The sequence below is a fragment of the Malus domestica genome, chromosome 11 (genome assembly GCF_042453785.1).
Source record: "Malus domestica chromosome 11, GDT2T_hap1".
In the NCBI taxonomy this organism is placed as follows: Eukaryota; Viridiplantae; Streptophyta; class Magnoliopsida; order Rosales; family Rosaceae; genus Malus; species Malus domestica.
Window position 1 is genome coordinate 20,727,421 of NC_091671.1, and position 15,270 is coordinate 20,742,690.

The following is a 15,270-nucleotide window of genomic DNA, read 5'->3' on the forward strand; positions in this document are numbered from 1 at the left end:
TGCCTCCAGTTTTTTTTTATACCAATTTTTTTCTCAATCCTGCCAATCCCAGATCAAGCAAGTCGATGTGCAGCGGAATTGGCCTCCTTTAGAGGGGGAGCACTGTAAATATTATTTTATTGTTAGTTGAATTGTATATTTTTAATTATTTATTTTTTTTGTGTGGAAGACACAAGAGGAAAACGCTAGTCCATTACTCACACCTCCCGAAAATTAAAGTCAACAATTCTTGGCTTCTTTAGGTCATAACTACAATCATTTATGTATCTGATTTGATATTTGTTTAGAAAAATGTTTGAAAGACTAAATTTTATAAATTAAATCTAAAAATGGTAAGGTTAACTATACAAGTAAGTCTCATTATATGGTCTCCCAAACATTTGTTTTTTTAAATGTAACTTTTCCTTGGTTAAAGTTTTATTTATATAATTTTGAAATCCGTGAAGTATTCCCCCATTGGCCAAGCTTGAAAAAGACGCGTTCTAACCCTTATTTAGCTTTACATCAGTCTTATACATAATATATGTATCATATATAAATAAGGAAAGATGCATAAATCTTACATGTATATATATGTGTATATCATTAAAAGTCTGCGACTTCAGTTCGATCGAAATAGCAGCCGGAAGGGCCTCTATGGGGTATAAGAGCCAACCTGACCAGACCGGCAGCCCCTTCTTCGACAGTCATGGTCCCTGTATGCCAATTGAGGTCTGTATTGACAAAGCCAGGATGCACACAGTTGATGCACATGTTTGGGTACTTGTTGGCAAGGATTCTAGTGTAAGCATTGAGGGTGGCCTTGGAAATGCTATATGCAGGCAGCATCATTGTCCATCCATTCGCTTCGAGTTCGTTTTGTTTAAAATCATGCAGAAATCTTGCCAAAACTGCATCCACTTTCTCCTCTGTCAATGTTTCTACATCCCCGAGCTCATTTCTTATCTCTTCACTTGGTATCCTCTGCATAGTATTTGATAACTTTGATTAGGAAATTTAAAATTTTGTTTCATCGTGTGTTGCTATAGCTAGGACATTGAAGGAGATCATATTGATTGAGGCTTATTTCTGGGCATCAACAAGTTAATGAGAGGAGAACGACTATTGTCGATGAATGGAATATAACATCGAGTAAATCTTCTCTTGCCAGACTCGTCCAGATAATGAACATTAACCTTTGTTAGATAATTTTTGTTTCATTGTGTATTTTTACCTTGAGTTCACTCCTTAGGGAGGAGACATTGACGATTCTTGCTCCCAGAGTGGAGAGTTGCAAGAGTGGGAGAAGAGCCTCGGTTAATCTTTTAACACCGTAGTAATTTGTATTCAAACATTCCTCAGCCTTCTCATAAGTGTATTTAATTGCACATTGAATTTGGTTGACTGCTTTGCCTGAAAGCTGAACAAACAACTTCTTGTAGTTAAAAGCTGCTGCGAATCTTGGTTGTGGTGTGGCGACATATATATAGTATATTTGTGAGAAGACCTAAGACCGACACCTCAAGACGTCACTGTGATGTCTCAGACTAATAATACGACTTTATGTATTCTTAGTATCCCATATGGTGTTGTGTAATTTATTTGAGACACCACCATGGCGTCCCTATTTCATGCATGTGCTTCTCATGAGAAATATACTGCTATATAACTTACCCAAGTTGTGGAGTCAATGTCTAGAGATTTTAAATCTTTCTCAGACACCAGTACTCCAGTAGCTCCAGCATTATTAACCTGCAGAAATCAAATGGTTAATTTAAGTTATACCCACAGATTTTCACTCAATATTTTGGAGGCCAACAAGTACTAGCACAATGTTAATATGTTTGTACATTGGAAATGTACCTATTGGCCTAATATAGGGCTAATAAACAAGTTATTTGGCGCACAGGAACCTTTATTTCTTTATTTGCAAAACCTATTATATGTTTCTTGATTCTCCTTTAATAAATTCAACTTAAACACCGTAAATAAACAAGAATATGCAACGAAAAATAAATAGACGTGTGTTGAAATCACTTTCCTATATTGGTTATATAATGAAAGTTCTCAAGTTCCGTAGTCTACATGCTCACCACATTTCTGACATATAAGTAAGGGCATACAAATAAAGTAAATCTCTACACCGCTACAGCAAGACTAAAAATAAACAAAAGAAATATGCCACTAAAGTGATAGATGTGACAAATTAGACATTAGATGCACACATGAAACAATAGCTACACCAATGAGGCCATGTCAAACTATTGCTAAAATAGCAAGGGCACATGAACTCACTGAAGCGAGACATTGATACCGACCGATTGCCATCGTAGGTCGACCGTATGTGTTGATTTTAACATTTTGTTGTTTCAATATTTTTAAAGGGTAAAATTAATTGGTCATTAATTAAATATAAAAAATTGCTGAATAGAAACAAGAAAGAAAAGTTTGGCGTTACCAAGATATCAAGCCTGCCAAATTTGGCGTGTATGAATTTGGCCAAGGAGTGGATGCTAACTGGATTCAAGACATCAAGTTGATGGAAGACAACATTTGACAGACCCAACTGTTGGAGCTTAGATGTTGCTTCTTTTCCCCTCTTCTCATCCCTGGCTGTCAACACCACCACCACCCCTTGAGATGCAAGCTGCCTCACCACCTCAAATCCAATACCCTTGTTTGCACCGCTAACCACTGCACATCTACAGTAGCGCAACCACTATGAAAATTTTAAAATCTTTTGTCCTTATTTTGCGACTGTTTGTTTGCAGTTTTTCTATATTTTACTTTTAAAAAATTGAAAACTGAGAGAAATTTTGAAAACTCAAATAGTTATCAAACGAGTTTCAAGTTGAAAAAAAAAAATAAAAAAAAAAACTGAAAACTAAGAACAAAATAATGATCAAATGTTTCTTTTAGTAACACCTAATCTTGCAAGGAGATAGTTAAATTAATTATAAAAGTAAATTAAAAACTCATATATATAGAGATTATATATGTACCTCTCTGTCTCTGCTCCATATTCTTGATTGGTTCCCATTCTTTGCTGTATATAATGCTTGGATTTGCCTTGTGATGATATTGCTTTCTTCCTGAAACTGTGGAGCTCAACAGATTATATATAAACTCGATCGAATCAAGTTCTGAGATTTCTTTCTCAGACAAAAATGAAAAAATAATTTCCTTTTCTTTCATTAATTATTATCAGATGATGACAGATTTGCTTGTATTTGGTTTATGTTTCTACATATGGCATGCATGTACCAACCAGAGCCAGTGTTTCGGTCAGCAATGATCATCTCATTGGACTGGCTTTCCAAATTCTTTTCTGGCGCGGGTAGGGTTTTTAATTTTTTATTATTCTTAGTGGCTGAGGTTTTTTATTTTAACATTTTCTAGCTCTTGGAGTCACATCACTTGAATGGGTCCAAGTTTTATACTCCAATAGTTGATGAGCTGATTACTTATATATATAATCAACGCTCTGGTAAGGAGTTTTCTGTTTGATAAAAAAAAAAACTGAAATCTAAAAGTAATGTTTCTCAAAACTCAATAGTAATTAAGATGATTGGTTTAGAAAATAAATTGCCGAAATTTAAAAATAAAATATTTAATAGTTGTAAAAGTACTCTAGGTATACCGTAGTACTGAATGCTACACCGAAACAATTATTAAGATCTCCACTTAAGGATGGGGAAATTTTTTCAAGCATCCGCCATTTTAAACGGGTATATCATGTGTTGCAAAATGATTGAAGGAGCATCCAAAAATATATATATATATTTTTCACTTATATTATGACCTGTAGAATGTCTCTTAGATACTTATACTTGAAAAAAAATCTGTCCTAAATATGATAGATAGGGGTTCTTTAGAGAAAGGTCCTTGAAACTCCTATTTTCCAAACAAAAACCCACATAATATTAAACATTCAAATAAAACCTAAAATTCAAATAGACTACCATGAAGACAAATATATAACCAATTATTACAACATATTTACAACTTATGCCACAAAACCCTAATTATGTCAATAAATATTATTACTCACCCTAATTATGATTAGCAATTAACCCCATATGGAAATTTTACCTTTCTTGTATCATAAATATTAGTAACATATATATATATATATATATATATATATATATATATATATGTTACTAATATGGGCACATTTTTCGTATGAAAAAAGAAAATCCTTTGTACAATCAGTTATTTTGCATCAAATAATATTGTTTGATAAAATAACAAATGACACACCCCGTCCCGAAGGAGGGCATGCTGGCCGTCACGTGAGAGTGACGTAACCATTTGCACAGTACGGAAGCTTTAAGATACAATTTATAAGTTGATACACCCGAAGGTGAGTCCTAATTTTGTCCAATCTGTCAGAACCCCGCTGTATTCCTCGTAGTCACCACACCTTTGTGATTCCTGAACCTGGAGGGGCGCAAAACCAAAATTGAGTGGGTCAGTAAAACAATTCTTTTCCAAATCCAAACATTTTTCAAAACGTTGTAACCCCTCTCTGTAAAACCTGTATATTTTCCCAGAAATGTAAAATATAAATATACATATATATTCTCAATATTTTAATTCATTAACTCAACATTTTTTCTTTATCAATCATGCCATGCCATGTCTAATTCAACAGTTAAGTATGGATGCATCAACAATAATCATATCAGGTGCAAGAAAGTAATCAACCGGAGGCCCTCTAATAGCCATGTACGGTTGAACCTAGAGCTCAAAATCTATCACTATCACTCTACCGGAGTCACCTCTGTGACCCGTCCGGCCTTCTGCACACAAGTTACGCTCTAGTGCTTCTCATAAATCATCTGTGCACATAATCTAAGGTCACCCACCAGTCGGAATCTCACTAACACTCTCGCGACTGGCCTGTCGTACCCACTCCGCGTGGACTGTACGACTAGCATCTACTTGGATCCAAGGCGAGCGTGCGATGCGGTGAATACTATAAGCACTAAACCATGGTGCAGGATTTGAGCTCAATATATATCATCATCATCATAACAGTAATTAAATACTCACCTGTGCGTCCACCGCACCATTTCATACATATGCATCATAAATCAATTCTTACCTGTGCGTCCACCGCACCAATTCATACATATGCATCATAAATCAATTCTTACCTGTGCGTCCACCGCACCAATTCATACATATGCATCATATATTAATTCATGCATGGCATTTCAACTCACATTTCTATATACTTTTCATATACTTTTATGCATTTTCATTTAAAGCATAATTTCATGCATTTTCAATTTCTGGGAAACGTCAAGTATATATATATATATATATACGGAAAACAAAACTGCCCACTCACCTGGAGTTCGCCCTACAACTCCCTAGCACAATACGCCAAGGCGTCATGACGATCGGCGCCTAAAACAATAATCAATTCCAACCTCAGAATTCATATCGATAGAATATATAACTTATATAAAATACGTCACTACGTAGATTGATCCGGAAGATCCACCACTCAGATTTTAATCCATAACTTCCAGAGGTCCACATTATACCTCTAGGACAACATCCTAAAATTTCATTACCATCCAACGGTCGGATCTCCGTCAATTTCCAAAACTAAGTGACGGTTAACATTTTATATTATGGACTTACAATTCCAATTCCGGAAGATCCGTAACTCGGATTCCCAATCCGTAAGTTCCAATAATCCTCAAATATTACGTATTACAACGTATCAAAGTTTGGTGACGATCCAACGGTCGGATCGTCAATTCACATTTTCACCTAAATGTGAAAATTATAAAACGTTATTTGAACACCTAACCAACAATCCTCAATAACTTTCTCATACGGTGTTCAATTTAGGTATATGAATATACCATAGTGATCTACTCGACGTCACGGACGTCGACATATTTTTAAAATAATTTTATTTTTATTTTTTATTTTTACTGTAGCACCTTCTTCTTCCTTGGGTCGCCGGACTGGTTTTTCCGGCGGCCGTTTTCTGGGCAGTTTTTCAAATTGCCATAACTTTGTCATTTCTCAACGAAATCAAGTGATTCAAAAACGAAAGTTGTAGCCCTTGAAGAGACAAAGAGAATGGTACCTTGCACAACACCTAGTTAGCCGTGGTTTGGCCGGAAACTGCCTCGAAAGCCTCGGAGGTCGCCGGAAACTGGGTATTTTTCAAATGAGTATAACTTCTTCAATACTCAACGAAATTGAGTGAAACAAAAATGAAAGTTGTAGTACTTGACGAGACGAAGAGATTGATACCTATCTCGACTCCTAACTCGCCGGGGATTCGCCGGAAAACGCCTCGAAAGCTCCGGCCAAACTTTGAACTTGTCGATCTCCGTGTTCTTACGTCCAAAAACTTCCAACGAAGCACTCCGAGCTTCCTTGGGACATCCTAAAGCTCACTATGAGCTTGGTTTGGCCTAAAACACAACCAATTCAAAGCTCATGAACAGTACACATTCACGGCAACTTTAGAAACTAGGGTTTTCGAAGTGAAACTTACTTGAAATGGGTATCATCGTGATCGTATGGTCTTCAGGAGTACGATGGCACTCTTAAATCCGTCGTTGGTGGAAGTTTAGGGTGTTTTTGTGGTGGTCTTGGTGGTTGCCGTGTGTTCGAGAGGGTGAGAGAGAGAGATCTGAAATGGAAGAAGAAGAGAGAGAAGGAAAGGTTACGGAAAATGGGGAGGAAATTAGGGTATAGGACCCTACCTAAAGTCCAACACAACAATAGCTTAGAAATTTTAGGTAAAACAAACACCAAAATTACGCACCTTAATCCCGTTTAAGGGCGTTTTTGTAATTTCACGTCCTCGGAATTAAAAATTCCGGGACGGGCTGTGACAATCTCCCCTCCTTATAGAATTTCGTCCCCGAAATTCCAGCCACCAACCAAACTCTCAATACTAAAAAAATAGCCTCGGATACATATCTCTCATCCGTTCTTTTGTCTCCCAAGTAGCTTCTTCTGCTGAATGGTTCATCCACAATACTTTTACCAAGCTCACGATCTTATTCCTCATAGTCTTATCTTTCCAATCCAGTATAGTCACTGGTTCCTCATCAAGTCGAATCCGGATTAATCTCCAAAGGTTGAACCAGAATCTTATGCGACAAATCTGCCACCTAGTGACAACGCATCGAACACAAAATACATTATGTGCCTTAGCCAATTCTGAAGGCATCACAAACTTGTATGCAACTTCATCGATTCCTTTAGTGATCAAAACGATCTGATGTGTCTAAGACTTATCTTGTCTTCCTTTCCAAATCTTGCTATTTCTTTTCATGGTGAAATTTCCAAAAATATCAAACCATTTACCTTACACACTCGATTAGTGGCATATCCATCTGTTGATCTCTTTTGCCATTCATGGTTACTTCAGGTTAACTTAATCACCTTAATACTTTGAGGAGACTCATCCATAGTCTCAGGGTCTACTAAAACTCTTTCTTGATCGAATCTTTCTCTACCCAGAAACATTCCATTCACAAGTCATCAAAAACCGACTCACATGACACATTTCATGGTCCTTATGGCGTTACTTCGGAAACTGCACAACCAACATACTTAAGAAACTTAGCAGTTCCGTAATCTAATTCTCTTTTCCATAAAACAAATAAGTAGTGTTGCACTATCTGGGAAAGGTTGTTACTCAACACTGGAGTAAATGTACTAACTTGTTACTTAACAAGTATAACTTCTTCTCGATCTTCCATTCTTAATTTTTCTTCCGTTGGTTTTCAATCCACAAGATGATACTCTTGGCAACGTGCCAGATATTAATCTTACTGTAGTCTTCTCACCAAGTGCTTCAACTAGAACAAACTTTACGATCACCCTGATCGTACAATCATGTTCATTAAGCAATACAATTCACTTTCGCTGCCTCATATCAAAATCCTTCCAAGTAATGGATATTGAAGACTTTTTGGATTCGTAAAAAAAATCTTGCATTCCTACTAAAATATAATGTCTCCATAACTTCACAGCAAGAATGGTAATCGTGACTTCCAAATCACCAGTAGGGTAATTCATCTTATGAGATTCCATTCATCGTGGAACGTATGCAATCACCCTAACATTTGCATCAACATGCCTCCAATACCATTCAAGAAACATCACTAAAAATTTATGATTACCACTATTCTCTGGGAATACCAAAATACGTGCATGAGTGAGGAAATACTTCAGTTGTTGAATCCTTTGCTCACAATTTCCTTCCCACTCATACATGACCTCTTTTCTCAACAGTCTCGTCAATGACAAAGCAATGACTGAAAAATCTTTCACAACCATCCAAGATAGCCTGGTAAGCTAAGAAATTCCAAATCTCAATTACGACTCGTGGTTGTTCCAAATTCTCAATTTCTGCTATCTTTTAAGGATTCACTTGAATACCTTAAGAATATATAACAAATCTCAGAATGCCACCTGATTCATCTAACTTTAGCATTTGCTACTTAGCATACAACCGACATTCTTCCAATCTTTGTTCCACCGACTTAATACGTTTACATGCTCTGCTCTGGCTCAGAATATGCCAGAATATCTTCAATGAAAATGATATCTATTTATCAAGGCATTATTGGAATACTTCATCCAATAACTCATAAAACAGCATGAGTATCCATATAGCATCACCAAACTTCATAAAGACTATAACGAGTCCAGAAAACCATCTTATGATCAACGTCACTTATAATATTCAATTGGTAGTAACCAGATCTCAATTCAATCTTTGAATCTTCGCAATTACTTCTGAGCTGGTTAAATAAACATCAGTACATTACCATGGATAACGGTTCTTAATCGTTACCCGACTCCATTGTCTATAATCAATGAACAATCTCTAAGTCCATTTTCTTTCTCACCAACAAACTGGTGCTCCTCAAAAGTGTTGTACTAGGTTGAATGAAACTTTTATCAACCAATTCTTTCAACTGAATTTCCAATTCCCTTAACTCATCCTGAACCAATCTTTAACATAGATTTATACCTGGCAACAATTCAATAGTGAACCTCATATCTCTGCCCGAAGGCAATCCAGGTATACTTTCAGGGAAGACATCAAGAAAGTCTAACCCCTTTTGACATTATTCACACTACTCCAAACAACATCATTTAGCACCACATGAGCTAATATTTTTGACAGCCTTTCAAAAACAATCTCTTTGCTCTCACAGCGTAAATAACGGCCTGACTCAATCCACTTTGCATACTTACAAAAGTAATCTCTGGTCATCCAGATCGATGGAAAGTGACTGGTTTCCCGTAACAATCCATTTAGTCACAATTATAACCAACCAATCTAATGGAAATAATTTAACCGACACAATATATATTCTATTATTATTAAGCATTCTAAATAAGTACAATACTAACATAAAATAATCTACCAGGTTGCTTGCTTAACGAATCCACGAATGAGTTATTAATATTACGGTCTGCAGCCCGCAATACTGATAAATCATCGTTGTCTCGATAAGTAGGCAACCACTCTCAAAGATATAACATTACTATTTTGTTACTCAATGCAAAATACATACACTCGTCTCAACTACATTTATTTACTACTTTCTAGGTAATAACATACATAATAAGAAATATATCAGCCGAAGTCAACTAGAATGACCAATACGGTTGATTCAACTCTTATCTTAATAATACGTCGGCCGGATCCACTTCGCGTGGTCGGTACGGCCGAGCCTATAACTCACTAATTTCTCATGGTCTGTACAGCTGAACATATAACTCATCAAATCTCTCTGTACTCACGGTCAATCCGACCAAACTACTAAGTCCATAACTCTGCTGAATCGACACTATGATATCATGGAAAATTATTGAGTACAACTGATTCTAGGGACGATTCACAATTCTGTGTCCCCTCTGTTCACATAAACACATTCATTAATTTCACACTTCCCAAAGTGTTAATTTTTGTACCTGCTGCACAAAGTACATTTCCTTTACTCGAGACACCTTGTCTCAAATATCTGGGATTACCAGTATATCCATCACTTTTACTCTGACCAGCGACATTAAAACCTCAACTGGAAAAATTAACTCTAGCTTCACTTCTTTTGAAGCTCTGAGTCTTTCGATATTCTTGATATGACGAATCATTAACTTTATCGTTCTTTCATCTAATTCCCATTCTTTTCTTATTCATCTTTACTCTCGCTGATCATATTCTCAGAGTCCTCAAGGCTCAACAACATCTCATATACTCCTGGTAAGAAATACCATGGATAGGGGTCACCCAAAAATACCACTTCCTTTTGTCACCCAGCCTAAAACAACATAACACCTCCACCAAATTCACAACAATATCTGGATGGAACGAGGCAAGTCTGAAAATTTTCTATAATATCCCTCGATCATCACCTTCCTTGTCTCATATTTGTAAACTCTTGTTTACTACCATCAATAAATGCCAGAGGGATAAACTTTTCCTTAAACAATTTTAAATCGGTTGTTCCTCCGATGACAACAAATCATACTCCTGTTTCCACCAGGATACAAATTCATACCCAAAACCAGGTAGTCGTCTCGACCCCCTGTCAGAAGGAAGATTCCTTTGACTTGCATAATCTGAAACATCTTTTCCAAATGGTTAAACCGTTACTTCGCTCCCTCAGGTTCATCATTTCATAAGGTGATTCAAATTCGACTCATAACCCGTCTTAAAATGTCCATTTTTATAATAGACTGAATCACCATAATAATAGTTTTCCCTAAACCACTATATTAGGGAGACTAAATTCCTCTAACTAAGTGGCTTGCTACAAGGCGGTGTAGTTCTGACAGAATTCACTAGAACTTCTCAAAATGTCCAAGATTGCAACCATGCTCTGATACCAACTGACACACCCCGTCCCGAAGGAGGGCATGCTGGCCGTCACGTGAGAGTGACGTAACCATTTGCACAGTACGGAAGCTTTAAGATACAATTTATAAGTTGATACACCCGAAGGTGAGTCCTAATTTTGTCCAATCTGTCAGAACCCCGCTGTATTCCTCGTAGTCACCACACCTTTGTGATTCCTGAACCTGGAGGGGCGCAAAACCAAAATTGAGTGGGTCAGTAAAACAATTCTTTTCCAAATCCAAACATTTTTCAAAACGTTGTAACCCCTCTCTGTAAAACCTGTATATTTTCCCAGAAATGTAAAATATAAATATACATATATATTCTCAATATTTTAATTCATTAACTCAACATTTTTTCTTTATCAATCATGCCATGCCATGTCTAATTCAACAGTTAAGTATGGATGCATCAACAATAATCATATCAGGTGCAAGAAAGTAATCAACCGGAGGCCCTCTAATAGCCATGTACGGTTGAACCTAGAGCTCAAAATCTATCACTATCACTCTACCGGAGTCACCTCTGTGACCCGTCCGGCCTTCTGCACACAAGTTACGCTCTAGTGCTTCTCATAAATCATCTGTGCACATAATCTAAGGTCACCCACCAGTCGGAATCTCACTAACACTCTCGCGACTGGCCTGTCGTACCCACTCCGCGTGGACTGTACGACTAGCATCTACTTGGATCCAAGGCGAGCGTGCGATGCGGTGAATACTATAAGCACTAAACCATGGTGCAGGATTTGAGCTCAATATATATCATCATCATCATAACAGTAATTAAATACTCACCTGTGCGTCCACCGCACCATTTCATACATATGCATCATAAATCAATTCTTACCTGTGCGTCCACCGCACCAATTCATACATATGCATCATAAATCAATTCTTACCTGTGCGTCCACCGCACCAATTCATACATATGCATCATATATTAATTCATGCATGGCATTTCAACTCACATTTCTATATACTTTTCATATACTTTTATGCATTTTCATTTAAAGCATAATTTCATGCATTTTCAATTTCTGGGAAACGTCAAGTATATATATATATATATATACGGAAAACAAAACTGCCCACTCACCTGGAGTTCGCCCTACAACTCCCTAGCACAATACGCCAAGGCGTCATGACGATCGGCGCCTAAAACAATAATCAATTCCAACCTCAGAATTCATATCGATAGAATATATAACTTATATAAAATACGTCACTACGTAGATTGATCCGGAAGATCCACCACTCAGATTTTAATCCATAACTTCCAGAGGTCCACATTATACCTCTAGGACAACATCCTAAAATTTCATTACCATCCAACGGTCGGATCTCCGTCAATTTCCAAAACTAAGTGACGGTTAACATTTTATATTATGGACTTACAATTCCAATTCCGGAAGATCCGTAACTCGGATTCCCAATCCGTAAGTTCCAATAATCCTCAAATATTACGTATTACAACGTATCAAAGTTTGGTGACGATCCAACGGTCGGATCGTCAATTCACATTTTCACCTAAATGTGAAAATTATAAAACGTTATTTGAACACCTAACCAACAATCCTCAATAACTTTCTCATACGGTGTTCAATTTAGGTATATGAATATACCATAGTGATCTACTCGACGTCACGGACGTCGACATATTTTTAAAATAATTTTATTTTTATTTTTTATTTTTACTGTAGCACCTTCTTCTTCCTTGGGTCGCCGGACTGGTTTTTCCGGCGGCCGTTTTCTGGGCAGTTTTTCAAATTGCCATAACTTTGTCATTTCTCAACGAAATCAAGTGATTCAAAAACGAAAGTTGTAGCCCTTGAAGAGACAAAGAGAATGGTACCTTGCACAACACCTAGTTAGCCGTGGTTTGGCCGGAAACTGCCTCGAAAGCCTCGGAGGTCGCCGGAAACTGGGTATTTTTCAAATGAGTATAACTTCTTCAATACTCAACGAAATTGAGTGAAACAAAAATGAAAGTTGTAGTACTTGACGAGACGAAGAGATTGATACCTATCTCGACTCCTAACTCGCCGGGGATTCGCCGGAAAACGCCTCGAAAGCTCCGGCCAAACTTTGAACTTGTCGATCTCCGTGTTCTTACGTCCAAAAACTTCCAACGAAGCACTCCGAGCTTCCTTGGGACATCCTAAAGCTCACTATGAGCTTGGTTTGGCCTAAAACACAACCAATTCAAAGCTCATGAACAGTACACATTCACGGCAACTTTAGAAACTAGGGTTTTCGAAGTGAAACTTACTTGAAATGGGTATCATCGTGATCGTATGGTCTTCAGGAGTACGATGGCACTCTTAAATCCGTCGTTGGTGGAAGTTTAGGGTGTTTTTGTGGTGGTCTTGGTGGTTGCCGTGTGTTCGAGAGGGTGAGAGAGAGAGATCTGAAATGGAAGAAGAAGAGAGAGAAGGAAAGGTTACGGAAAATGGGGAGGAAATTAGGGTATAGGACCCTACCTAAAGTCCAACACAACAATAGCTTAGAAATTTTAGGTAAAACAAACACCAAAATTACGCACCTTAATCCCGTTTAAGGGCGTTTTTGTAATTTCACGTCCTCGGAATTAAAAATTCCGGGACGGGCTGTGACAACAAACCAGTTAATATTTTATGTTGTAGGTAAATTATTTTACATAGAGTATTACATACATTAGACATTTTTTATTTGTTATTATTATATGCGTGTTAAAAATAATTTATCTATATTTATATGTAAAATATAAGTAAATTAATTTTGAATCACATAGCATTTATTTTGTAGGTAAATTAAAATAGTAGTTACATTGTTTTGGTCAAGTTAAGCAGTGCCTAAATTATTTCGTAAAAATTAAACCAAGATAAATTATCGCCATTAAAATAAAACAGTAGATACATTAGTTTTTTTTGAAAGATTAAACAATAGGTAAATTATGTTGTAGATACATTATGTTTGTTAAAAAAAAAAGGAAAATTGAAAGTAGTAGATATATTATTTTTAATCAAGCTTCCTTTATTTGTAGGTGAATTATTTGCATGCATTATTACATATATATTGGACACATTTTATTACTAATATATATGTGTGCAATGATTCACCTATATTATTATATAAAATATAGATCAATTTATTTTGAATCAAATAACATTTCTTTTATTTTATAAGTAAATTATTTTACATGTATTATTACTGAGAAAATTTTATAGTGCCCTTTGATATTTTCATTTGGTAAGAAAATGACAAGATTAAATTAAAATGTCTAATTTTATGCAAATTTGAAAAAAAATTATGAAATCTTAAGGAAAGTATAACATTAGTGCTTTTTTTTTTTTTGCCAGAAGCATTAATATACAATTTGTTATGATCTATTAATATGCAATGATTTTAAAAATTAATGCAATTTTTTCATTAATCCCTCCCTTCAAATCTACATAGATTAAATGCACACGTTAAAACTGTAATTAGGGGTGTTTTAGGCATTTGAAAAATGCAAAATGTGTAAATGCAAACATAATTAATGAATTTGCTTATTATGTGGAGCCTAGTCATTGGGTTTTAATTAGGTAAAAAGATAATGTCAGGTTTTATGTAAAGAAACTTGAGTTTTAGGGGCTAAAGTCATATTTTCAGGAAAAAAAAAAAAAGGCCTGCATAACCTGAAATATTGTAAGATTGATGAGTGTATGTTGGTATCTTATATAAGTTGCCGCAGTCAATAGTAACTATTAGTAATAAAAAATTCTGGTAAGCATGGTATAAAAGTTAAAATTCTGGTGAGCATGGTATAAAAGTTTAAGTTGATGCTTAACTTACAAGTCTTCAACCTGTGGGACATAGCTAGGGTACTGAGATGAGATAAAAATATATTCTACTCTTAGGATTTTTTTTTTTTTGGACAAATACTCTTAAGAATATGTTTAGTTAATATAAACTAGCATATGCGTGAGAAATTTTTTTTATTTTTGTTTTTGAAATAGGAGAGAGGAAGAGAGTGATAGAGAATGTGGGAGTGGGAGGTTTTTTTTTGTTTTTTTTTAATTAGAGATATGTTAGGATTACATGTAGGTGGCTTTGAAAAAAAAAAGCAAATTTGGTTGTGTAAAATTACATTACTGCCCCATATTTCTTATTCATGTTCTGTTTTAATTAGAGGGTTAAACTGGTAATTTCATAGAATTTTGGTTGACAATGAGTGTTTTATTAATTAGTAGAGATTAGAGAATAAAGGAATTGAATTAAGAACTTAGGAATAAGCGAAATTAAAAAAGAGAATTAGATTAATTAGTTCTCTAGTTGTTCCCATTTCATATGTGCTAGTAAATATAAAAAAGAAATTAAAAAGTAAAATAGTTATTCATAGTACAATACGTACGCATTACGTTG

The 15,270-nt window shown here is 35.8% G+C and overlaps 1 protein-coding gene and 2 long non-coding RNA genes across 5 annotated transcripts; all 3 read right to left on the reverse strand.

The window, feature by feature from the left end:
* Positions 1-456: 456 nt before the first annotated feature.
* On the reverse strand, positions 457-3,241 carry LOC108171876 (short-chain dehydrogenase/reductase 2b-like). The gene is made up of 5 exons (XM_029088730.2): positions 2,982-3,241; positions 2,438-2,681; positions 1,654-1,731; positions 1,214-1,399; positions 457-963 (listed from the first exon to the last, which is right to left on the reverse strand). Exons 1-5 carry the CDS (start codon positions 3,017-3,019, stop codon positions 586-588), a joined length of 924 nt encoding a protein of 307 aa, XP_028944563.1. The 5' UTR covers positions 3,020-3,241; the 3' UTR covers positions 457-585.
* A 924-nt stretch (positions 3,242-4,165) lies between these two features.
* On the reverse strand, positions 4,166-6,734 carry LOC139189375 (uncharacterized). Of its 2 annotated transcripts, none has more exons than XR_011573289.1 (5): positions 6,512-6,734; positions 6,265-6,428; positions 6,095-6,163; positions 5,339-5,397; positions 4,166-4,422 (listed from the first exon to the last, which is right to left on the reverse strand). It is a non-coding gene; the product is annotated as an uncharacterized lncRNA (long non-coding RNA). The 2 variants fall into 2 exon arrangements; XR_011573290.1 differs by having other exon boundaries at positions 4,166-5,089; positions 5,142-5,397; positions 6,512-6,702.
* Positions 6,735-10,837: 4,103 nt separating this feature from the next.
* LOC139189376 (uncharacterized) lies at positions 10,838-13,379 on the reverse strand. Of its 2 annotated transcripts, none has more exons than XR_011573291.1 (5): positions 13,157-13,379; positions 12,910-13,073; positions 12,740-12,808; positions 11,984-12,042; positions 10,838-11,067 (listed from the first exon to the last, which is right to left on the reverse strand). It is a non-coding gene; the product is annotated as an uncharacterized lncRNA (long non-coding RNA). The 2 variants fall into 2 exon arrangements; XR_011573292.1 differs by having other exon boundaries at positions 10,838-11,734; positions 11,787-12,042; positions 13,157-13,347.
* Between the last annotated feature and the right edge of the window lie 1,891 nt (positions 13,380-15,270).